The 25,443-nt window shown below is 50.6% G+C and overlaps 7 protein-coding genes across 7 annotated transcripts; 4 read left to right on the plus strand and 3 right to left on the minus strand.

The window, feature by feature from the left end:
• Positions 1–215: 215 nt before the first annotated feature.
• Positions 216–6,779, plus strand: EPUS_06302 (glutamate synthase; the record flags this gene model as incomplete). The annotated part of the gene is made up of 4 exons (XM_007787404.1): positions 216–391; positions 442–482; positions 536–6,566; positions 6,617–6,779. The coding sequence occupies 4 exons, from the start codon at positions 216–218 to the stop codon at positions 6,777–6,779; spliced, it is 6,411 nt and encodes a 2,136-aa protein (XP_007785594.1).
• A 1,379-nt stretch (positions 6,780–8,158) lies between these two features.
• EPUS_06303 (uncharacterized protein) lies at positions 8,159–10,410 on the plus strand (the record flags this gene model as incomplete). Its single annotated transcript, XM_007787405.1, has 3 exons — positions 8,159–8,292; positions 8,350–8,644; positions 8,701–10,410. The coding sequence occupies 3 exons, from the start codon at positions 8,159–8,161 to the stop codon at positions 10,408–10,410; spliced, it is 2,139 nt and encodes a 712-aa protein (XP_007785595.1).
• Positions 10,411–11,248: 838 nt separating this feature from the next.
• On the minus strand, positions 11,249–12,910 carry EPUS_06304 (uncharacterized protein; the record flags this gene model as incomplete). Its single annotated transcript, XM_007787406.1, has 1 exon — positions 11,249–12,910. The coding sequence occupies one exon, from the start codon at positions 12,908–12,910 to the stop codon at positions 11,249–11,251; it is 1,662 nt and encodes a 553-aa protein (XP_007785596.1).
• A 3,063-nt stretch (positions 12,911–15,973) lies between these two features.
• Positions 15,974–18,016, plus strand: EPUS_06305 (uncharacterized protein; the record flags this gene model as incomplete). Its single annotated transcript, XM_007787407.1, has 3 exons — positions 15,974–16,465; positions 16,521–16,581; positions 16,632–18,016. The coding sequence occupies 3 exons, from the start codon at positions 15,974–15,976 to the stop codon at positions 18,014–18,016; spliced, it is 1,938 nt and encodes a 645-aa protein (XP_007785597.1).
• Positions 18,017–18,779: 763 nt separating this feature from the next.
• On the plus strand, positions 18,780–20,315 carry EPUS_06306 (uncharacterized protein; the record flags this gene model as incomplete). The annotated part of the gene is made up of 1 exon (XM_007787408.1): positions 18,780–20,315. One exon carries the CDS (start codon positions 18,780–18,782, stop codon positions 20,313–20,315), a length of 1,536 nt encoding a protein of 511 aa, XP_007785598.1.
• A 1,632-nt stretch (positions 20,316–21,947) lies between these two features.
• On the minus strand, positions 21,948–22,650 carry EPUS_06307 (uncharacterized protein; the record flags this gene model as incomplete). Its single annotated transcript, XM_007787409.1, has 3 exons — positions 21,948–22,251; positions 22,374–22,583; positions 22,640–22,650. 3 exons carry the CDS (start codon positions 22,648–22,650, stop codon positions 21,948–21,950), a joined length of 525 nt encoding a protein of 174 aa, XP_007785599.1.
• A 414-nt stretch (positions 22,651–23,064) lies between these two features.
• Positions 23,065–24,779, minus strand: EPUS_06308 (uncharacterized protein; the record flags this gene model as incomplete). The annotated part of the gene is made up of 3 exons (XM_007787410.1): positions 23,065–24,234; positions 24,287–24,487; positions 24,537–24,779. 3 exons carry the CDS (start codon positions 24,777–24,779, stop codon positions 23,065–23,067), a joined length of 1,614 nt encoding a protein of 537 aa, XP_007785600.1.
• Positions 24,780–25,443: the final 664 nt, after the last annotated feature.

The following is a 25,443-nucleotide window of genomic DNA, read 5'->3' on the forward strand; positions in this document are numbered from 1 at the left end:
ACTCGCCGCCACCACGCAGAACCTTGTGAAACGAAGTCTCTGTGCATTTGCCAGTGATCGCTGTCTACTGTGCTACCCCAACCGGCATCTGAAGATTTTCTCTTTCTTCGCTCTCTGTCTGTACAGAACCCCTAGAACCAGAAGCCTTGCTTCAAACCTTAATCAACAACATACCCAGGCGAGCCTATTCAGTCGGAGAGGCAGGTGCCAAAAGAATGGGCCTGGATGTTGCAGAAATATATGGAGAAGAAATTGTGAACATTGGAAGCCAGCAAGAATACACCCCTTACCAGCCCGAAAAGGGCTATGGCTGGGCGGGCGCGTTGCCCGACAAGCAAGGCCTCTACGACCCTTCCCTAGAGAAGGATGCCTGTGGTGTAGGCTTTGCTGCGTGAGTTTACCAGGTCATTTAAGTATGATTATTACTGACTACCATTTCAGCCATATCAAGGGCAAAGCAAGCCACAAGATTATCAGCGATGGTAAGTCTGATACCACGAATTTTGAGGAAAACAGCAACTGAAACATCAAATAGCACGAAATCTACTCTGCAACATGACCCATCGGGGTGCGGTTGGATCCGATGCTCGTGATGGGGACGGAGCAGGTGTCATGACTTCCATACCTCACAAGTTCTTCATAAAAAACTTCGCGCGGGAGACTGGCTTCGAACTACCGCCCTTAGGTCAATATGCTGCTGGTAACCTTTTCTTCAAGCCGGATACAGAGATGCTCAAATATGCAACGATAAGCTTCGAGGAAGTCGCTACTTCATTGGGATTGCGTACACTTGGCTGGCGAGAAGTGCCAAAGGATTCTAGTCTGCTCGGTCCTGCAGCTCTATCTCGCGAGCCTATCATTCTTCAACCTTTTGTTGTTCTTGCTTCCGCTTATGGCGAAGGGGGCAAGCCAGACATCACAGATCCAGAGCAGTTTGATGAAATAGAGTTCGAGCGCAAACTATACGTACTAAGGAAGATGGTTTCACACGACGCGCGATACAAGCCATGGTTCTACCTTTGCTCCTTGAGCAACAAGAATATTGTTTACAAGGGTCAATTGGCTCCAGTCCAGGTATATCAATATTACCATGACCTGGTTTCTGTAGACTACGAAGGTCATTTCGCGCTCGTCCATTCGCGCTTCTCGACCAACACGTTTCCCTCCTGGGATCGCGCGCAGCCACTGCGATGGCTTGCCCACAACGGTGAGATCAATACTCTGCGTGGTAACAAGAACTGGATGAGAGCAAGAGAAGGAGTACTGAGATCGGAATTCTTTGGTGACGAACTCGAAAAGCTTTTTCCGATTGTTGAAGACGGTGGCTCTGACTCGGCGGCATTTGACAATGTCCTGGAATTGTTAGTCATGAATCGAGTCCTCTCTCTGCCAGAAGCGGTTATGATGATGGTGCCAGAGGCATGGCAAGGTAATTCAGCTATGAGTGCCGAGAAAGCTGCCTTCTACGAATACGCGGCTTGTCTTATGGAGCCATGGGACGGCCCTGCCCTATTCACATTCTCTGATGGACGATACTGTGGTGCCAATCTGGACAGGAATGGGTTGCGGCCTTGCAGATATTATGTAACTGATGATGACCGAATCATTTGCGCGTCCGAAGTTGGCACAATCTCCATTGACCCTGAGAGAATTATTCAAAAAGGCCGACTTCAGCCGGGAAAGATGTTGTTGGTTGACACTGTGGCTGGGCGCATCATTGATGATTCTGAACTGAAGCACACCGTCTCCAGTCGGCAAGGTTTCCAACAATGGCTCGATGCTAATCTGCTGAAGTTGCCAAACATTTATGATCAGTTGTCCCAGCAGCTTGATCTTTCTTACAGACTAGATGATAAGAACATCCAAGCTGATCCGATGTTGAGGGCTTTTGGATACTCTTTTGAGCAGGTAACTCTGCTTCTTGGTCCAATGGCTGCAGACTCAAAGGAAGCTTTGGGTTCCATGGGAAACGACGCTCCGCTTGCCTGCCTTGCTCAGCAGCCCCGCCTACTCTATGAATACTTCCGACAAATGTTCGCCCAGGTCACGAATCCGCCAATCGACCCAATCCGAGAAGCAATCGTCATGTCTCTGGAGTGTTACGTTGGGCCACAAGGCAACCTACTTGAGATGGACCAGTCTCAGTGCCATCGACTACTGCTTCCGTCACCTATTCTTGAGATTGAGCAGTTCAATGCTCTCAAGAACATCTCATCCCTTTACAAGGACTGGACCGTCAGAACCATCGACATCACCTTTGAGAAGATGAAAGGCATCCAAGGCTACATGGATGCTCTTGATGATATCTGTGCTGCTGCTACGGAGAGTATCCACAATGATGACAAAGTTATCGTTCTGTCGGATCGCGCGACGTCTGCAGATCGAGTACCTGTATCTGCTCTTTTGGCGACAGGTCTAGTTCATCATCACCTTGTCCGCAACAAGTGGAGGTCGAGAGTTGCGCTAATCGTTGAGACTGCCGAAGCCAGAGAAGTGCACCATATGTGCGTGTTGGTTGGTTACGGCGCCGATGGCATCAATCCTTATCTGGCTATGGAGTGCATCCTGAAATTGAAGCGCGAGAAGTCGATCAAGAAGGATCTCTCGGACGAAAAGATTATTGCGAATTACAAAGCATCTTGTGACGGAGGTATCTTGAAGGTGATGAGCAAGATGGGTATCTCTACACTACAATCATATAAGGGCGCTCAGATCTTCGAGGCTCTTGGTATCGATGATTCGGTCGTGGACCGTTGCTTTGCTGGAACAGCGACGCGTATTCGTGGTATGACTTTTGATCTTATCGCACAGGACGCCTTTGCATTTCATGAGAAGGGCTTCCCATCACGCAGCATTAATGAAATCCCAGGTCTGGTCGAATCGGGTGAGTACCATTGGCGGGACGGTGGAGAGCCTCATATCAACGATCCAGTTAGCATCGCCAACATTCAAGATGCGGTCCGCACCAAGAACGATAAGTCTTACGAGGCGTACTCTTTGTCCGAATATGAGCAGATCAAGAATTGTACTCTGCGAGGCCTCCTCGATTTCGATTTTGAGCAGCGTACACCTGTGCCTATCGACCAAGTCGAGCCGTGGACCGAGATTGTTCGAAGATTCGTGACAGGAGCGATGTCTTATGGATCTATCTCCATGGAGTCCCATTCTACCCTCGCAGTGGCAATGAACCGACTGGGTGGAAAGTCGAACACTGGTGAGGGTGGCGAAGACCCAGAACGCAGTTTGAGGATGGAAAACGGTGACAGCATGCGGTCAGCTATCAAGCAGATCGCTTCGGGACGATTCGGCGTTACCTCCAATTACCTGGCTGATGCAGATGAGCTTCAGATCAAGATGGCTCAGGGCGCCAAACCAGGCGAAGGCGGTGAGCTACCAGGTCACAAAGTATCTGGGCCAATTGCTCGAACCCGTCATTCCACACCAGGCGTTGGTCTCATCTCTCCGCCTCCACATCATGATATCTACTCCATCGAAGATCTAAAGCAACTGATTTACGACTTGAAATGTTCCAACCCACGTTCACGTGTTTCCGTCAAGCTTGTCTCGGAAGTCGGTGTCGGCATTGTTGCCTCTGGCGTTGCTAAAGCCAAGGCAGACCATATTTTGATCTCTGGCCATGACGGCGGTACTGGTGCATCTAGGTGGACAGGTATCAAATACGCTGGCTTGCCATGGGAGCTTGGTCTCGCAGAGACTCACCAGACCTTGGTTTTGAACGACCTTCGTGGCAGAATTATTGTGCAGACTGACGGCCAACTGCGCACTGGCAGGGATGTGGCTATTGCTTGCTTGCTCGGCGCTGAAGAGTGGGGTTTTGCTACAACACCGCTGATTGCCATGGGCTGCATCATGATGAGGAAATGCCACCTGAACACCTGTCCTGTCGGTATCGCTACTCAGGATCCGGAGCTTCGGAAGAGATTCCAAGGCACCCCTGAACATGTCATCAATTTCTTCTACTACATCGCCAACGAGCTGCGTGCCATCATGGCCAAGCTTGGTATCCGCACAGTCAACGAGATGGTTGGACGAGCCGAATTGTTGAAGACGCGCGATGACCTCCGCTCCGCAAAGACAGAGAATCTTGACCTGTCGCTCATTCTCACACCTGCACACTCTATCCGACCCGGCGTAGCTACGTACAATGTAAGGAAGCAGGATCACAAGCTACATGTCCGACTCGACAACAAGCTCATCGCAGAGTCTGAACTGGCCCTCGAGAAAGGACTGCCTTGCCGTATCGAGTGTGATATCGTCAACACCGATCGTACCCTGGGGGCCACCTTGTCATATCAAATCAGCAGGCGGTACGGTGAAGCCGGACTGCCACAGGACACCATCCATGCCAATATTAAGGGTTCTGCTGGCCAGTCATTTGGCGGTATGTTGGCTCCTGGTGTGACGCTTGAGCTTGAAGGTGATACCAATGACTATGTTGGCAAGATGCTTTCGGGTGGTCGTCTAATCATCTACCCTCCTCGCTCTGCAGTTTTCAAGGCAGAGGAGAACGTGCTGATTGGCAATGTTTGTTTGTATGGTGCCACAAGCGGTACGTGCTATTTCCGAGGTGTTGCAGCTGAGCGCTTCGCTGTACGCAATTCTGGCGCCACCGCCGTGGTAGAAGGTGTTGGTGACCACGGATGCGAATACATGACTGGTGGACGTGTCCTCATCCTTGGTGGGGTCGGGCGCAACTTCGCTGCGGGTATGTCTGGTGGCATCGCCTACGTTCTCGACATGAACCAAGACTTCCACTCCAAGATCAACATGGAGATGGTGGAAGTATCGGGTCTTGAGGATCCTCAGGAAATTGCCTTTGTGCGAGGCTTGATCGAGGATCATCACCACTACACCGGTTCTGAGCTTGCAGCTCGAATCCTGCTAGACTTCACCAGAGCACTGCCACGATTTGTCAAAGTTTTGCCTGTTGATTACAAGCGGGTAATGGAAGCAGAAGCCAAGAAGGCCGAAGAGGCAAAAAAGGCTCAGTATTCGTTACCAATCCTGCCAGGCACTGCTGTACGCACAATGCATGAGGAGCACCGCAAGAAGGACTTTGCAGAAGAGGAAAAGCAAAAGAAGAAAGACATGTTGGACCTCGAAGATAGCGTTGGCGATGAGAAGAAAGAGAAGAAGCGTAACGCACTGATTCTGGACAAGACCCGTGGATTCATGAAATACACTCGCCGAGCTGAAAAGTATCGCAATCCGCAGACACGAATCAAAGATTGGGCAGAGCTCTCGAGCCGGCTGAACGAGGATGAATTGAAGTTCCAAGCGGCACGCTGCATGGACTGTGGTGTTCCCTTTTGTCAGTCGGATACTGGCTGCCCTGTTTCCAACATCATTCCCAAGTGGAACGAGCTTGTGTTCCAGAATCAATGGCAGGATGCGCTGAACAGGCTTCTGATGACGAACAACTTCCCGGAGTTCACCGGCCGAGTCTGTCCTGCACCTTGCGAGGGTGCTTGCGTCCTTGGGATCACCGAGGATCCGGTGGGTATCAAGTCCATCGAATGCGCAATCATTGATAGAGGTTTTGAGATGGGCTGGATGGTGCCAACACCTCCAAAAAGTAGAACGGGAAAGAAGGTTGCTATTGTCGGTTCTGGACCAGCTGGTCTTGCCGCAGCAGATCAGCTCAACCGTGCTGGCCACCATGTCACTGTGTATGAACGGGCGGATCGTATTGGCGGCTTGCTCATGTATGGTATTCCAAACATGAAGCTTGACAAACGTATTGTGCAGCGCCGGGTGGATTTCATGGCCGCTGAAGGTGTGAAGTTCGTTACCGGCTGCTTGGTCGGTCCGGACAGCGAGGTTTCCCTTCAGTCGCTCCGGGATAGCAACGATGCTGTCGTCATCGCAACTGGTGCCACTGTTGCTCGTGATCTCAAGATTCCAAATCGGGAGTTGGACGGCATTCACTTTGCCATGCAATTTTTGCACAAAAACACCAAGTCACTGCTGGATTCTGAACTGGCTGATGGAAGCTACATCTCCGCCAAAGACAAACACGTCGTTGTTATTGGAGGTGGCGATACCGGCAACGACTGCATTGGCACCTCGGTCCGCCATGGAGCCAAGTCAGTTACCAATTTCGAGCTGTTGCCTCAGCCTCCTCCGGAGCGTGCTCGTGATAATCCATGGCCTCAGTGGCCTCGCATCTACCGTGTTGACTATGGTCACACTGAGGTCAAAACACATATGGGCAAGGACCCTCGTGAGTATTGTGTCATGTCTGAAGACTTTGTCGGCGATGATGAAGGTCATGTACGAGGGATCAATGTTCATCGAGTGGAGTGGACCAAGTCAGCGACTGGTGGCTGGGACATGAAACCAGTTGAGGGTAGTGAACAGTTCTTCCCTGCTGACCTCGTGCTGTTATCGATGGGTTTCCTGGGTCCGGAGGACAGATTGCTGGGAGGCGATATCGAGAAGGACAAGCGGAGCAACATCAAGACACCGCCTGGACAATTTGACACCAATGTCCCGGGTGTTTTCGCTGCTGGTGACTGTCGACGTGGTCAATCGTTGATTGTTTGGTAAGTTTGTGCGTTTGCATTTGTTCTTTGATAGTACTAATTGCTCCCAGGGGTATCAATGAAGGCCGACAAGCAGCTCGACAAGTCGATACTTACCTCATGGGCGTTGGCTCTCAGCTTCCGGTCACTGGCGGTATCATTCGCCGTGCTCAAATTGACTCTGTCCCTCGACCCCAAGATGTCTCCCGGCCTGAGGTCTCTGCAGCAGCATGAAACAACACCCAGCTCATCGTCATCCTCTGGCGTCAAGGCCACCTGATCAGAGGAATTCCATCGCATATACAGAGAAGGGTTTACCGTCAGTCAACTTACATGAGTTAAAGTTAGGTGGTCATCGTTTGAATAAGGATGCGGGAAGATACATTGCATGAGATTTCTCTCTTTCTCTCTTTCTCTCTTTCTTTCAAGCGCGGCTACCAGTCTCAGCTGATACCCCCTCGCTTTTTGTTGCTGTTACTGGTGATTTTTTTAGGGTGGTGCGTATTGTTACAGCTTTGTTAGCGCCGTCGCATCGCAGTTTGCTTCATGTATATTATGAATGGAGCTTGGTCTAGATGGATCAACACTATGTTCAAGGCGTTCTCTTGGTTTCTCCAAGAGAAACGTGTGAGTTGACCATAAGGTCCTCAAAGCACTACTGCAGCATGTCCAATGGTGTGCCTTACCGTTTGTTTGCTTCCTACCACTCGATGCCCCTTGCTTGACTACAATGACCCCGGTTCCCAATCAACCTCTTTCCTTTCCAATGCTCCCACACCACAGACATTGTCCCAGCAAAGCGCAATCTTCTCTGCCGGAAGCCTCAGAGATAGGCTGTCGTGCCTTCTGTTAGGCTGATGAGTAACAGCGCCTTCATATTCGATGGCTCGATGGTATGCACTGCCTAAAAGAGGGACAATCAGAGAGCCGTACGAGTATTCCATCCAGTTGTGTGAAATGAATACTACATTAAATGTTAAATGCTCATCACGCAATCCTTCTATGGGATGACGTCAGTTTTCTGTGCCAAGCACAAAGTGTCTTTGCAATTCTTTTGTTGTCCACCACATGGCACCACTCAAGGTCCTCACATGCACTCTCTCTGCACTCGCTTTTTATTTCAATGGAAGCGAAAGAAGCTCCTTCAAGGTCCTCAAACCATGTGTTCGGCCTGTCTGCCGATCGGAATGTATCCATTGTCTCATTGTGGTTCGCGTCTACTGCTTTCCGCCAGCTTCAATCATGCACATGTCCTTCACTGTTCCTTATCTCTTTTGTGCCCAACATTCACTGGTGTACAAGCTGTTCTAGACTTATTTCCTACTTTCAACCTCGCCCAGCTTTCTCTACACATCCAGCCGCGGTCCGGATGACCCTTCATATTAGAATTGAGCTTAGCTACAACCCCCCCCCCCTTCAATCCATCGCATTCACCCGACCGCAGCCGCGTAGCTCCACATCTTCTGGACGTCTATGTCAAATACAAACAATTCACACGAGCTGTCATTAGCTGGCTCATTACCCATAGCGCGCAAAATCAGAGATGCCTTCAAACGGTCTCCATCAGGGATTTATTGGACCTCGCGGAGGCTGTACAAAGGAAGAGAGTAGTGATGCCTGACATAATTGATTTTCAGTTCCGTGAAGCCATAGCTGCTCGTACGCAGCTGAGCAAGTTCTTTCGCTCTGAAAGTCCTCCAGGGCTGGAAGATCGGGAGACCATCAATCACGAGTATTTCACAAAGAGGTAAGAGAGACATGCTGCTCGTTCATTCTTGCTAACAACTGCTTTACCTGAACGCAGCTTGACCAAGATATACGTGGGACTTTGTGAATGCTGTGCCAGACCCAGGAAAGATTGTGAGCGACCAAATCTAGGCCGTTCACACAAAGACAATCAGCCTGCATTACCGAATCGATTTGCGCTACTTGGTCTCCACGACTCTGATGACGGTTTTGATCCTACCTTCACGCAAGCAGGTCGTCAGTGCAATGAATGTGCGAGGGATATCCAAGCAGCCGTGACGGAATCATCTACTACCCCTCGACTCGTTGACGATCACCTGGGTGATGCTTTCGATCTTTGCGAGAAAATCCAGGTACATTTGCAGGTGTATCGTTTTATATTTACCCTGGCTGATGGTAGATGAAATAGAAAATATGTGACCTACAACGGGTAGCTCTGGCTGTTTGGGAGCAAGCCGCACAAGGTACCACGCCGGTGACCTTGGCGGCATTCATCACACATGCTGCCTTCGCGGCCTTTGAGGACATTGAGCAAAGATTGAAGATCTTATGCAACATTTCGAGTCCAGATGTTCTGCGGAGCAAATTCGTACAGATAAATCATGATTTGGAGACTTCGCAGGATGTCGGGAACGAGATGGATTCGTCCAAGACGCGACAGGTTGAAGCCCTCAAAGAAGCCTGGGATCTGCTTTCCGAATGCAAGCAGGACCATCAGGACCGAGATTCTGACGAGAAATTTTGTACCGTACCAAGGCCCTCGCAAATCGTTCTCCGCAGAGGTTCAGATTCAGCGCCAATGGACCATGAGTGCCTTTCCATGCTCCTGCATAACATTGAACGGCATGTTAAGACCAGATGCCGGCCGACCTGCATAGTTCGCCTGGGCACACCAGTCTATGCAGATGTAGGCTACTTTCTTACGCACAAGGAAGATAGCTCGAACAGTCTTCGTTGCTCTTTCGGGCTTCATCTGCTTCTCGAAACCTACAAAAGCTACCTCTTAGCATCGCCACGTGGCTGTACACCCTCCTGTTGCCGGCTGCAGGCTCTCAGGTTTGCACAAGAAGCAGTCCCATACATGGGTGCCGTGCTGGAGGACTCGAGCATGCCTTGCAGATGTTGTCATACTTTAGCTTTTCATTTGCAGAACTTACACCTCGATTTCAAAGCATTCCTTGGAGAAAAGGTATTCGATCTATACTTTCAGTCACCTTGGGTGTCCGGATCCCACATCCTCGAGATGCTCGAACTGCTTTTCTTCTACGGCCTACGCCTGTTCAGCTATAGACATTATGTCGGCTCTGTCGTGCACGTCTACAATGTCCTTCGAGAATGCACCGGTTTGGTATCCATTCCTTTGCTAGAGAAGCTCTGCGATACGTTCAGCGATATCCTGTTCCCAGGTGGACGTCCGAGACGCAGCTTCAAGGCTTGCTGCTTCCGATACATGGGCGGCAGACTCCGTTTCGATCCGCATGCTTCGCACCACAGGTCTGGCTCTCATAAAGTCTGCATTCCACCTCGCGCTGCCAAGGCAACGGCGGGATTCCCGTTGCAGAAAGAGGCCAACGACGCAAGATTTGAGTACCGAAAGATCTCGTTACTTCATTATATCAAGGAGAGGGGATACCATCTCGACCACAGCCTCTGGGACCGAGTCTACGCTATCACAAATACAAAGAAAGATGCACCATCCTCCGGGAAGGGCACGAAACGCCATCACCATCAATGCTCACATTCAGAAGAGCATGCCCATCCCAAACACGACTCCTCCCAACCGCACCGCCTCGACAGTCTTCACGACGCCCTCCTCCCCGAGTTTACCGGCCCCTTCCCCATCGCCAAAGTCAATTTCTTCGCCGTCTACCTCTCGTGCATCCGCATCGTGTCCCTCATCAGCGACCGAACCCATCAGGCAGGCGAACCAAAAGCCCCGACGGGCCAGAACTGTCTCTGCTTCCTCGATGCCATGCTCGACGCTGCGGATCGGTATAAGGAGAATGAGCACAAAATGCAGCTGTTTGGATGTAGGGAGTTGGTCAAGATTTGTGGGGAGAGTATGCTTGAGGTGCTCGGAGGGAAGGATGTTGAGGAGTTCTTGTGGAAGGGTCTTTGAGTCGGGATGGGGATGGGGATGGGGATGGGATGGGGTGGAGTGGAGTGAGAGGTGCAGCGAATGGCGGCAATGATGGCGAGACGACCATCATCACAAGAACTACCGTGGTACGTAGGCAGGAGTTGGGAGTTCGGAAATGTATGATCTTAAGTTCGGGAGATGGGCGGTTATGTAGCAGCTTCACGAGCCAGCTTGCGAAAATGCTCGACACACAGTCCCGAAGGGAACATAGATATCAGTACAACGTTCAGCTACTTCCTGACTCACAATCGCCATTCCCTCCCACCAAGTCTGCTAGCTAGGATTCAGAGACAAGACCCGTTCATCATTCATCGAACAACAACTGTTCCAATATCCCTGTTCTCCGGCGCGGGAAGAAAAGGCCATGACAACTACTTCATCTCTCTCTAGTCTCTCGATCGAGTGAGAGGGTGAGAGGGCAAAGCATACAGATATAGATACAGATACACCATTGGTGGGTAAGGGGCTCTACTTCAAACAGAACTGAGTTTGAAGGAAGTTATCCTGGTCATTCCCTCACCGCTGCCGATGGTTTAGTCCGGATGAAGGGGGCAACAGGATTGCGAGGAGAGGTGTTGTGGCCACCTCGATAGAAATCATCAGGTGTGCTTTGGGCCAAGAGGTGAAAAATCCTGAAATGGTTGTCAGAGTGTTTGAGTGGGCCGTCATGTTTGATGATGGTGTGCTATTTATTTGATGCAGGGACTAAGTTTCTATGGCAGTCACGGCTGGCAGCGCTGTGCGAGGAGGTTTTTTCCGGAGCAAGTCGGGGCATCGAGTGAAGCGTCTGTAGAGCGATTGCAAGGCAGGGCTGACTCTAGGACAGCGGCAGGTATTGCGGCGGCACGATCTTCGCTTTGTCCATTCCTTGATGGCCGCCTCGATATCCGGTCGGGAACCAGTCGTCTTCGATCTTGCCCGCCGCGGCACCGGCGGCGTTGGGGAACAAAGCAAGCACGTGCTTGCACTTCCTGAAGTGGCGCGCCAGGTTCGAGCCACGGGGGAACAATCTGATCTTTCCGTTGCGATTGCAGAATTCGCATTGGAAGCGTTCGTCTTTATGCGTATCGTCTTTGTGTCTTTTCAGGTTCCGCGCACTGGTGCATTGATGGGAACAGATGTCGCAGGAGAACATCTTCCTCTTCTGGTGGATGTTGGCGATGTGCTCGTCGCGGACGTTGGCGGCTGCGAAACCTTCGGAGCAGGTCGCACATTTATACGGCCGGTATCCGCTGTGGCCCCAGGTGTGTCGTTCGACGCTGTTGGCGTACTTGTGTGGCGTGGAACCAAGGGCGCCCACACGACATCCACGCCACAGGCAAAAGACCTCGCGGTTGACGTTATGAGCGGTTTTGAGATGTTCATGTAAGTCACTGCCGAGTTCAAAGACCTTACCACAAGATTGACCACCTGGGTCGGTCCATTGACAGGGTGCGGAAGGACGGAAAGGTCTATTAGAAGCTTGGTTTGGAATCAGGGTGGAATTCTGCGGCAGAGCACTATTTTTGGGTGCTGTCACCATGGTCTTAGCCTGAAATGAGTGTACAGAATTGCGGACAGAAATATTGTCATGTTTGGAAGAGATGTTGGAAACGCCAGCTTCGATCTGCTCGTTGTTCAATGACGCACTGGATGAAGAGACAAGAGCGGATGCTGCGCCATCTGCGGCACCTCCAGTGTTCACTGCGGATGATGGTGTCCACCCATCAGTGAATGCCGGTGCAGGGGCAGGGACTGACATGTTGTCAAGGAAGGTGGACTGAGCGGGGTCAAGAGCTCGGTATTGCCTTTGAACTTGCATTGCGACGCGAGGGTGTTCTGGTTCGCCATATGAACTAATGGAATTCTCGAAAGCACCCACACTAGCAGGAGTTGAGGCAGTAGGATTACCACAACACAGGCCTAAATCATCAAAGGTGGTGGGTAGGGTATTCACAGGGAGTTGAGGTATAGAGCCATCGAGGTCAAACATCTGCGTTGCCTGATCGCCAAAGAGCTCGAAATAAGAGTTATCGAAGGGATAGTCATCATGAAGACTGCTCTCCGGTCTATCGCCACACAGCGAGATCCTACAGTCGGAGACGCAATCGGATACGCAGTGTGGAACACACTCCTCACAGCTCTCTTCATGGTTGGAGCACTCGTCGCAGACACTTTCAGGGCACTCCTTGCAGGTAACCTCGGAGCAGTCCGGGTCTATACACACGGGAGGCGGCAGAATCTTTCTCTTTTTGGATGGAGACGGGTAGGTTCTGGACGCTGTGTCTTCATTGGTACACAAAGTACAAGCCGACGCTGATTTGGGAGTGGAAGGATCATTGGGTCCTGATTCCCAACGAGAGGCCTCAATGAATTCGCAAAAGCCACAGCTGGCCTGCGAGGAACAGCTGCTGGACTTCCTCAGCCTTTGCCCGTTCGTACAGTTGGTTTTCTCATTTGCATCTCTGACGTTGTGACGTAGAAGGTTAGAGAACGTCATCTCGTCTCCAGAGATTTGGCCGTGTGTAGTGCTGGGACACTTGAAGTGACGAAGCTTTGAGGGACGGTAGTCTTGGCTGTAGTGTGTTGAGGCATTCGCAAAACATCGGCGAGGTTTGAAGGAAGATGGATGCCACGAGAGCTGCACGTTATCCTGACAAGCGAAAGGTCTGGCCGAGTTGCATGAAGCTTGTCCCGTTGCGGCCAGCCGGACTTTTCTGAATTTAACGCAACGAGTGATAGGTCTCCGGGCGAAAAGAGTTGTGTAACCTGTGACCCGTTGGACTGCCGTAGAGGCCCCTAAGTGTTGGTAACGAGATGGCCAAGCAGAGCACTCTACAGATATATGGCGAGTGGTGCCGGTCCTGCTGCGGTTTCCGATAGTCTCTGAAGTCTGTGTGGAAGATTCGGCTTCAAGGCCTCAATGAAGAGATGTTTAGATATCAATGTTGGGGCTATTCTGCTCGACAGGCGCACTCCTGGCATTCATGCTCCGACTGGAGGATCGAATTCTGGTTGTTGAAGGCTTGGGATGGAAAGAGGCAAAGAAGCCTTGTCGTTTCGAGAAAAGAGGGTTGCATGCAGTAATCGGTGCTGCTGCCGGCGAGGCTCATGTTGACAAGCTACGCGACAATAAGAAATGAGGACCTTGAAGCACACCAATCACAGGCTGCAGACATCACACCGAGGGACAGTCTAGAGCGGCTTGGCAATGACGCTGGCCTGGCACCAACACAGCGGTGTTGCTCCCTAATAGAGAGCAGATCAGAGGCTGTTCGGAGTGCAAGAGCAAAAGGAGAAGGAAAAAGAATTGGATTGACTTGGATTGACTTGGACTGACAATGCGAACACGTCTACCAGAAGTACCACGTGGAGAAGGAGCTCTGAAGATGACTCATTATTGGTCCTTAGCAAATAGCAGATGGTCTGTCATTACAAGGATTGTTCATTACAAGGATTGTCCAAGGGCGATCAGATGACCAAATCTGACTTTCATGTGGCCATAATACTTACGGAGTACTGTGATATCAAAAAAAGACGTACAAAATGACACCATTCCATTGGATTTTCGATGTCTTAGTTGCACATTTCTATACTACAAACTAGATGATTTTATGATTAGGCTTGAACCAAGCACCAGTTGATGGTAGTTTAGACATAATTAACTCTCAGGGGGTCTCTTCCAAGCAGCAGTGAGAGCCACATGATGCCTAGCTGAGATCTGCTGTAGTGCAGCGCAGTGCAGTGCTTACCTGGAGCTGAGCTTGGAAAATAAGGCTATGTTAGTCCTTAGCAGATTAACAGATCGTTACTCCGTAGTCATTCAAGGATGGTCAAATGACTTTCGGATAACCATCGGATAACCATAATTTGATCGGCATATGGCAATGATTTCGAAAAAAACACGTCTGAAATGACGAAATTCAATCAGATTTAGAATGTCTTAGCCCCATAATTTTACACAAGCTACATCATAGTACGGTCAGGCTTAAACTACGTAGTAACCACACATTGACGGTAGTTTAGGTATACAACGTAACTATCTAAGGGCCTTCTCCCGCTTGGAATAGGGCAGTGGCAGAGCACAGTGCCAAGCCCGTTGTCACGTGACTTCGCACGCCCTACTATATTAGCCTGCTCCTCCTCCTTAAATAGGTCAGAATGTGTTCGGAACAGTATATTCAGCATTTGGGTCTTGGCGTGACTCCGCAGTAGTAACTCGTATGTAGCATTCCTGAGTTTATCTAACAGTCTGATCATCCCACTCTTGCTGTAATCTTGAGCTTGTTGTTACTTCCCAAATAAGTACTAAGATAGATATCCTTGGTGTTGTTATTCTTGCTATAGCTATGTCGCTATCGACTGCTCATCCTGATTGCCCAGAGCACCTCAAACCTTAGCTCGAGAGGCGTGCGCGCTCCCTCCCCTCCTCCTTCTTGCTCCCCCTATCATCGGTAAGGTCTTCGTCAATCCAGACGTGTGTAAAGAGCGTCTCTAAGGCTGGGCCTTATCACAGGGTCTTGTTATCATCCAGAAAAGCGCTAAAATAGGGTGTAGGGGAGGGCAGAGGCAGAGGCCGAGGCAGGGGCAGAGAGGCCAGAGGATAGAGCGATTTCTGTAACACCATATTTCTATATCTATTTCCTAATAGGGTAGTCACAACAACGTCGACAAAATGTATCAATTTCTGTGTAGAATCTTCATATTACTTATAGTCAAGGTGGGTGGATTTGCTAGCAATTTGTATGACAAATTACCCGCCAAGACCCAAACGCCGAATATACCGTTCCGAACGCATTCTGTAGATAGATTCTGCACACACAGTACTAGGGTAAGGAGAATAATTGTTCGTAGCAGGGCGCTAGTAGCAGCTAACTAGTTCAGATACAGCGCCGCATCAACGTCTAGAAGCTTCTTTAACGATTATCCATTCGATTGGTCCCACCAATACCATCTAATTGCTCAAAGTTTAAGTGTTATGTTTGGAACCTGTTTTGCTGCAAATATACGGAGTACTAGCGCTGTGCTACGAATACTTCAGCCAGGTACCGTAAGTAGATAAAATTCAGATCATCCACCTCATGACTCCTGTATTGGTAAACTTGGCCTAGTAACAACGCAGTGTGACAACGCCTTAGGGCCGAGTAATGGATGCATTTGATTGGTTGCAAGTCCCACTAGAATCTTCTATCTCATCACCTACCCAACTAGGTAAAGCTCTTCAGGTCACTAGTAGTATCATGCTTCAAATTGATTAAACTTTTCGGCACTGTTACGTAGCACACACAGGCCGAATAGTCTGCCGGGGCTATTGTAGCCAGCATTATCGAATAAAGCTCCTTCCGACTCCAAACATGACACCCTCCGTGAGCTCCTAATAGGACAAAGGTGGATAGTGAGGCAGTACTGCTCAAGTGACTGCAGATTGGTAAGCTCCCAGGTCGTGGGCATGGATACGACGTGCATAATACCGCATACAAGCGTAAAGGTAAGTGCTTTTGCTGTTTCCCGCTTTCATCTCTGCCCTGAAATCTCTGCCCTCTCAATTGTCTATCGTGGAAAGATGCGGTGGCCGACTTTGTTGCTGCCAACTCTCGTGGCAGCATCACTACCTATCCAACTTGAGATAAAGCGTGCACTTAATTCCGGACTTGCAAACATTCATGTGACTTACACCGCGCTTATCCCCTCAGAAACCATTTTCACTTATGGCTCATGCGAAGCGCAAACGCCGGGCGAGGCACACCACTTGATTGCGCGAACAACCGATCGCCGACATGATCGCCTGGTCTGGTTGATCCCAGCAGACGCTGCGTCAGGAGGATGTCTCTCGGCTTGGGACCAGCACCAGAACTTACTGGGTCGGAGCAAGAGCTTGTCTCTTGTACCATCGCCGAGGACGACTCGCAGCCGTTTGAAGAAGCGACAGGAGGAGATGGGTATCAGAATGGACAACTCCAGCGGCATTGATGCTGAAGCCCGCGGTCTCCAACCCACTCGCAACTCTCCACTTTTGAGCTATCGTTGGCGCGGGCATGGCTGGCTTGATGACTTGGTTGGCTCTCAATGAGTCTGGCATGACAAATGTTACTATCATTGAAGCTGCGCAGCGGCTGGGTGGTCGAGTTCACACAGCGTACTTTGGCGACCCAAGTGAGAGGCAATATCAAGGTATGTGGACTACCACTTTTGCAAGTTCTCATTTAATCAACCGGCCTTAGAGATGGGTCCCCTGCGATTTCCATTCTCTATCCAGTATAGCGCCACCAACGAGACGCTGCAAATCCAAGACCACAAACTCGTTTTCGACCTCGACGACGAAATCAATCGTCGCAACGGCAACAATCCAAACTTCACCGTCTCCTTCATCCCCTGGCTCCAACGCAGTCCCAATGGGCTGTACGCCGTTGGCGGGATCCGCCTGCCCAATGGCAAAATCCCCACCCAAGCCGACATCTTAGCGAACTCGTCTCTGGTGCCGGAGTTGGTGACTGACCCCGTAACCACAGCTGCGGAGGGCGCTATCAGCGCCATCTACCGCAACCAGACCTTCCTTAGGGAAGTGGCAACGAACATGTTTAGGGCACATAAGTCCTGGCTTGACACCGGCCTGAACGGCCTCGGCGGCGACGACTGGTCTGAGTTCGCGTACTTGCACAACTACTTGGGCTACGCGCTTAACACGACGCTTGTGGCTTTGAGTGGTGCAGGCGGAAATAGTTTCTGGGATTTTGTGTTTGGGTCGGTCTACTTCGCAGCGACGACATGGCAGACTATCGACGGCGGTCTATCGAGACTTCCGTTTGCGTTTCATCCATTGGTTGATGATATCACGCACATGGATCGAAAGGTGCAACGGGTGAGCTATAACCAGTCGACAAAGCGGGTGACACTGCAATGGAAAACAAAGCCGCTTGATCGCACTTTTCAGAATGCCAGCTACGACTATGCTGTTGTCACGGCGCCGATGGCATTGGTGAGAACTTGGCGGTTGCCTGCTTTTAGTCCCTTGCTTTCCACCGCCATCGACACGTACGGGTATGACCAAGTGTGCAAGGTTGCGTTGCAGTTCCAGACGAGATTCTGGGAGCAGTTGGAACGGCCAATCTACGGAAGCTGTAGCACCATCACGGACATACCAGGAATCGGCAGTATCTGCTATCCCTCGTACGATATCAACAGCACCGGACCGGGTGTGATGCTGGCCAGCTACACCGGCAGTGACGATGGGTTACGCTGGGCCAGTATCCCGGAGGAGGAGCACGTTCAGTACGTCGTCGATGCGATGGCGGAAATTCATGGCGACGTGGTGTATGAACAATACACCGGACGATACAATCGCCGTTGCTGGCTTCTGGATGAATACGAGACGGTCAGCTGGGCGCGTGCAGAGATTGGGATGAGGAAGGCGTTCATGCCGGCCTTCTTTCAGGTCGAACAAGGCATTATCATGTCGGGTGAGGGGACCAGTTATACGAGTGCCTGGATCTCCAGCGCCTTGGAGAGTGGGATCAGGGCATCGGTACAGTTGTTATTAGAGCTGGGATTGATTGATGAGGCAAAGGCTGTGACTGAAAAGTGGATGGCTAGATGGATATCTATATAGAATTGTGGTGATATCAGGTGATAAAGAAAAAGAATCTTGGTTAAATAGATTTGTATACATTAAGTTCAGGTCTTAGACCAATAACTAACATTTCTATGTTTCTAGTCCGCTCTTCCCACCACTAAAATCTATGTTTACTTGCATATTACGGTACTGGTATGGGTACCTGACTCTCTCCTACCATCAAAATGGTACATCCACGGGTGTCTATCTATACGGTTTGTACCAATGGAATGGTACTCCGTACTAACTAGTATTTACTACAACCGTTCTCGAGGAGTAGATTTAAATTTACTTGGCATCTATCATGCGAACTTCAACCAGAATGCACAAAAATGATATATCATATCGCTGAACAGAGCGATATGAAGTACTAGGAACAAGTATACCTTCATGTATAGATACAATTATGTTGGTTACTCCTTGTATCGCACGAAATCTGTGTAGTCCCCCAAATGACCAAGTGACTACCAGTTCTTTGGTGTGGATTGTGTTCGCCTGGCATCTACCACCATGAAACCTCATTCTGACCTGATATCTTGTGACCCTGCAGCTGTTGAAGAGCCTGACCTCAAATAGCACCATTTCTACACCGCCAGAGGTTTCTCAACTCAGAGGTCAGGTTGCAGCGCACACAGCGCTTTCTATGCCAGCGTTCGAGATCACTTCACAGACAACTGTCCTGAATCTATTCTGGAGGCATCCTTTCTTGTGACCAAATTCCAAGAACCTCTTGAGCACTCCTTCACGAGCCTCCTACAAGATGTTCCTCCCAGCCTCATCTAGTCTCCCACTCCTTCCTCCGCCCTTCACCTCAATCCTCTCAACCCACTACCCGTCGAGCCCAGCCAATACCCATGATCAATACTCGAACAATCAGCCTTCTCAACGCCGCTCGAACCTACATCAATCCAATCCTTCCTCCCTACGCAATCCAAACTCCCTTCACAGCCTCCTCGTCGATGAATCCGTCATCGCGTCCCGCAAAGCCGCAATATCAACATATGGCTATTCATGGCTGCGGCCCGCCGGCGTTGCTAAGACAATGCTCGGGCGCAGAGAGGAGGAGGCTGAGCGAGAAGAGCTAGAGAGACAGATGCGAGAACAGGAGGAGATGGAGGCTGAGATTGAGAGAGGCGAGCAGTTGGCGCGACAGGGAAGATTGAGAGGAGAGCAGCTGCTGGAGGGGGAGGGTGAGGGTGAGGGTGAGGGTGCAGGTGCAGAAGGCGTGGGGCAGAGAAATTTGGATGATGATATCCCAGACGCTGATGAGGGACTCCCAACCCAACAGGAGAATGGGGGCGAGGCACAGGAAGACGCTGGAGATGTAGATCTCGACGATGAGATCCCAGATGCCGATGCCGATGACGCTGATAACTCCTTGCTCGAAGACGACAGCAATGTCGAAGGCGAAACAGGCATCACAGACGAAGTCGAGCTTACTAACATACGAGAGACAGACACTTTACCACGACTCGCCCCAACCACCACAAGACCCGCCCCTGGCACCCAGAACCGCGGCGCATTACCCAGTCCAACCGTCACCCAACAGACAACTCCGCAGGCCAGGCAAGCAATTCACCAAGCCTACCTCCGCCGCCGAGAACTAGAGCAGCAACAAGCCGAGCAAGAAGCCCTAGCCCACGCCATGCTGGACGAGGACGAACAAGCCCTCGCCGAGCGAGATCTCGATGCCGAAATCCCCGACGAAGATCTCGACGAAAACGAAATCGGAATACAGGCCCCCGATCTCGATGACGATATCCCCGAAGCGGATGACGATGGGATCGGCGAGGGCGAATGGCAGCACACCGACACGGAGCTGGAGGAAGATGAGAGCGCCGTTGCCATGTTGATGGAAGACGACGAGGGTGGAGACGTGAGCATGGAGATGAGTGTCATCGACGGAGGAGGAGGAGGAGGAGGGCGGAGATCTGTTGCCGGGAACGTGCTGGCTACACCTGCCAGCTTGGAGGGTTCTTCGATGCTACACACTCCTCCTACGACGGGAGATGTGGGCAGCGGTGCGAGGGGCTGGTTGAACCGGACATCGATTCCTGGGAGGGGAGGAGCTGGCAATCTATTCGCGCGCATCACTGGCAGCGGAAGGGGTGGTGGGAGTGGGAGTGGGAGTCCTCAGGCGCCTGCAACGCGCCTCCAGCCTCAGACGGAAGGCACCTCTGTACAAGAGCAGGGCCAGGGACAAGGTCAGGGACAAGGTCTGCAGCAGGTGAGAAGGAGAAGTGGCCGGCATGGCCTACGGCGCGAGAATAGAAGCGTGAGGGATAGTTTGGACTGAAGACGTGGCGTTGCGTTGCATTGCATTGCTGAATCCCTGATACGACAACACAAGAACGGACAAGATACATAGCTCAGAGAGTGGAGGGATGGAGGTGGTAGAATCGACCGAGAACATTGCTGCATCATCAATTCACATTCAAGTGCAGCAGAAAAAAGATAAGAGAATCGATCTTGACCACGATGGCACGAAATCGAAATGGAGGAGAGAAAGTGAGACACGGTATATGATAGTATGATAGTGTGATAATGATTCCCCACCATCCAAGCAAGCGGACGACTGAGCGAGCCATTCAGAACCACCACTTATAGCCAAACTCCCATAGATTACCGGTACCTTGCTCTGGTGCTGTTTTCGCTCTCCATCTGGGAATCAGTGAGGGCCCAGCCGCCGTACGCAGAGAGGACGTAATACTAGTGTCATCATTTCGAAAACCCCCTGGCCTGCCGGTTATGTACCAATGGTTTTTCTCTCAGAGGAAGTTTGAACAGAGACTCGGAGGCAGCGAACCTCTTTTTCGAGATAGCTACAACACCGCACCGCACCGCACCGCACCGCGCTGGGGGGTTTTCGCAGAGATCCTTCTTCGTATCCGTTGACTTCCATGCTACCCATCATTGGAGTTTATTCACCGAAATTCGAACTTCGAGTGCTGCGATTTTCGGTGACGTCTGTCTTGGTATGGGCGGGATAGATGGAATTCGCGGAAATAGTATCTGCGCCTTGCTCGCTTGCTTGCTTGGTTGGGAAAAATTGAAGGCCATGTTGCCAGAGGTCAATCGGCCCGGAGCAGATACAAATAGGGGGTGAGGTAAAGTCGTATGATGGCTTCAATGCTGGGTATCTGGCAAGGTCAACTGCATTGATTCGACCGTTCTGGTGGAGGTGGTGGCAATAGAAGACTGGACGTCCTCGGGATTCTCTTATCTCAGAGCAAAGAGGCTTTGAACGACCCTGAAGTGAGGTCGTTTGTCTCCGTCTTTTTCGTCACTAGCCGAGTATTTTGAGATTGGTGGCGTGTGTAAGACGTACTTGTGCTGATGGATCTGTGAGGTAATTCTCTCCCTTGAGCGGATGCGCTGGTAGAAAATGCTCAATCGTGCACAGCGAATGGAGGGACGATTTGCCAGGCTGAGAAAGAGGCGATGCAGCAAGGTCGTGGACCAAGATAATGATGATGCACCTTACTAGGTAGGCGCTGGGGAAGTGTTCTCGAATGCAATGGTGGTGAGCTTCTGGATATCTTGGTCTGGGCGGAGAACAACAATTTAAGACCCTCCAGAGTCATGGATGTGTGCTCTGGCATCTTCGAACTCTTGCTTTTGGTCCCGTACAACTGTAGCTTTGATGCTCTACCTGCCTCAGTGCTTGAAATGCCGCTTGTCAATTGCGATTCGACGCTTCTGGTGAGCCATACGTGCTATGCCTCTGAGCTGCCCCTCCTCGCCCTCCGGTAGCTTGCGTATCCAGAGGTCCCTCCACCCTCAGTCGCGCCCACAAGGCTGCCTTGTATTTCCTCTCCACAAGTCCTCAAGCTCTTATGGTGATCGAATCCACGACCATTTCATCACCAGGACCTCATCACGGTCACAACCTATCCCATCCACCAACAAGAAAGCCATGATTCTTTTCTCAAAACAGCCACACCCAAGCAAAGAGACACCACACCGCAACGAAGAAACCGAGCCAAACCTTCCATCCCACACCCGTCCGTTCGGCCATCCTTAACATTCTCCGCATGGTCCCTCTCAGTTTCACCCTTGTATTATCAAAGCTATCGTTCATCTGATCCGCAAGTGCGGAGGAGTCACGAATCTCATCACCGATCGCGATGGTGAGTTGTTTGAGCTGGCTGACCTTGGAGGAAAGGACGCTGGTATTTTCATTTTCATTCTGCGATTCGAGCGATTCGAGCACCGAGTGTGAATATTGGCCCCTACCAAGAAAGAAGAATATAAAAAATATCAGCAAGTTGTTGTTGCTGAAGCCTTTGAAAGTGCCCTTCGAAGAGACCTTTATCGCGCTCGTGAAAACTTCTAAGCTTTTGACAGTACCTACTTCGAGTTCGGCGTTGCCGGCCTGAAACCACCACTGCCGCTTTGTGCTCCGCCGTTCATATACGGGCCTCCTGCTCCGTTAGCTCCATACCCATAGCCCGATTTTGCCGGGGAATGGGAGCCTCCCGGTCGTGATCTTGCATCGGCGGGCCCCGGATAGTTGTCGAAAAGAGAAGAGGAGGAGCGTGGGTGGATGCTAGAATATGGGTTTCTGAGTGCTGGCGTCAGTATATCTACCTGATAGGAGACAAAATTATTATGACATACCTTGAAGCCATATTGGTATGGACGTGCTGCGGGAACAGAGAAGAATCTGGAGAAGGTGTCTTCTTTTGTGAATTGGCAGAGCGAACTGCAACGTCATTGGTACACCTGAGTTGCCATATTTGGCCGCTGCGGTCACCGTAACTTTCTCAAGAGCACCCTCATTGGGCCACGTAATGAGTCCACAGCAGTGACATATCCATCCTTGCTGTGAATGTGAAAGCAAAAGCACACATTGAGATTGTAATACTATACTACTAGTGTTACATGACAATCTATGTACCTGAACAGCACAATGGTCAAAAGTACCGCCTGACTCCAGCGAAAGCCCTCAAGTGTATCGGATATCAACAAACGCTGGGGTACCTTACATTTGCACAAATCGCTTCAGAGGTTACTCGTTCTTTTGGTCCCTCAATCCATTTCTATTACAAATCATGTCTCGCCATCTTACTCTTGGCCCGAATCCTCTCTCCATAGTAGTACAGCACAAAGGGAATAGGGATGAAGACAATGGACAAAAATCCCAAAAGACTGCTCGCCCAACCCAGACCAAGACGTCTAAACATGGCATTCGCAAACAATGGGAAGCAGGCTCCGAACGCTGATCTAACGAGGTCATTTCCTGCGTAAACAGAGGCGACATATTTCGGATAGGCATCGCCCAGATATGATAGGACGGAGATGAAGAGGCAAAATGCGCCGATGGAGAAGAACGAACTCCCAATGATAGGCATGATCCAATGAACTGAAGTACGAGCGGACCAGCCAAACCAGAAGAGACAAATTGGTATAAAAAAGGCGCCGACGAGGGCAGGAGTAAGTCGATGCTCAGGTTTGATATCGCCGTTTTCATTGAAAAGAGGCTCCTGGTATTTGTGAAGGTACCAGAAGAACGGAGGAAGTGTGACCAATGCGCCAACCAAGATTCCGAGAAAGGCGAGACCTAATGTCCCGAGCGAAAAGTGGTATATGCCGATGAACACGATAGGGAAGGACTCGAACCAGAGATAGAGGAGAGCATAGATAAGGGCTATGTAGAGGTTCAGGACGAAGACGATAGGTTCTGTGAAGCTGAGGGTGAAAGGCCGAATGAGGATCATTTGGACGATTTCGTTGCTGCTCATACCTTCGGCTTCGATTTCAGCTTCGCATTTGAGATTTGGGTTGCCTGTCAATTTGCGGTAACGCATCGTACGGCGGTAGAGGATGTTACTGGAGCTTGTCTCGGGTAGAAAGAAGATGAGGAAGATAAGGCAGGCACCTGAGAGCCACATCAACTCCCAAATTGTCCACTGCCAGCCTTTACTTTCGGCAGCGAAACCACCCACAACAGGCCCGAGGGCAGGACCACAAACAGCTGCGATACCCCAAATCGAGATGCCGTATGCTTGTTTCTTGGGAGCATACATGTCCGCGATTGTGGCGCCACCAGTGGCAAGGACAGGACTGCCGATGAAGCCGGTGATAAATCGGAATGCTAGGAGCATCCCAAAATTCTTGGCATATATGACGCCTAACTGAAGGACAACAAAGAGTACTAGGGTGATGATGTAGATGGGACTGCGACCGAAGAAGGGCATCTCAGACATTGGGGCCTACACTCGTTAGCTGTGGACGAGACCAGGCGGAGAAATAAGAGGCATGTACCAAAACCATAGGTCCGAGGGCATAGCCCAAGACGAACAATGTAAGGCCAAGAAGAGCTGCTACGTCGCTGACGCCAAACTGTTGCATCACTCCTTGAAGGCCTGCCGTGTAGATTGCTGAACCGATGTAGACGGCTATTGTTAAGAAGCAGATCTGGAAAGTGACGAAGACTTTCTTGGTGGTGGACCAATTTCTGGGATTCTGCTATACGTCAGATATGATTGTGACAATTCCTCCGGTAGTATGGTACCTCTGAGTCGTTCTCGAGCCAATCGACGAGTTCATAATCATTGCCCTTCTCCGGGTTGCGCTTCTCGACAAGAGGGACATTAGAAGATCCAGAGACGGATGTTTCTGAGGTAGAGGCCGACTTGGGCACGATGTATCTCTGGAGCCTCGAAGGATCTCTTTGCTCTGCCGGAGGAAATAGCTTTCCTCCAGACACAAGATGCACGATTCGTCCAAAGATGGTTTCACGAACGAGGTCCTGCATTGCGACGATAGTCTTCAGTGAACGTGTTGATGATGGGTTCCTGATTGAGGAGAACAATGAAGCAGTACCTTTCTAATATAGGTAGCCCGCTACCTCGGACGGTTGTTGATTTTTCGAGCAGAAGCGGAGGAAATTCAAGCGAGTGGCCGATCGCGGAAGTTTCATGATCACTACATCCAACAATGGCGGTGTCTCGCCCATAGTCTATAGAGAGCAGCATGATGCCCGTTGTGTACCAATGGCGTCATGTCCACAGATGGATGCGGATTTCGCGGGTATCAGCGAAGCAACGGTTGGGGCGGGATTTGTTTCTTTGTCCATTGCGGCGTTTAACTCCCATGTGGTTCATATCGATCTTACACATGTGAAGACGATGCCCCAGTATGATGATTACTATCCACGGATCTCGCGTTTTGATTAAGAATCCGGGTGGATGGGCCGGGATCGATTCCGCTAGTCTGAAGAAAGCTAGAGCTGATCAAACTTGCAATCGGCTGAGAATACTCCGTTTGCCCGGATCCAGAATGAAACCTTGTACATTTTTTTAAGCTCCATAGAAGCACATGGATCATCAGGAACTCTCTCAAGGACTTGGTGCTAGTAATCGTCGTACAGATCGGCTCACGTGCGGAATGTCGCCAAATCGTAGGCAGATCGGAGGAGC

This window comes from Endocarpon pusillum (assembly GCF_000464535.1).
Source record: "Endocarpon pusillum Z07020 unplaced genomic scaffold C673589, whole genome shotgun sequence".
NCBI lineage: Eukaryota > Fungi > Ascomycota > Eurotiomycetes > Verrucariales > Verrucariaceae > Endocarpon > Endocarpon pusillum.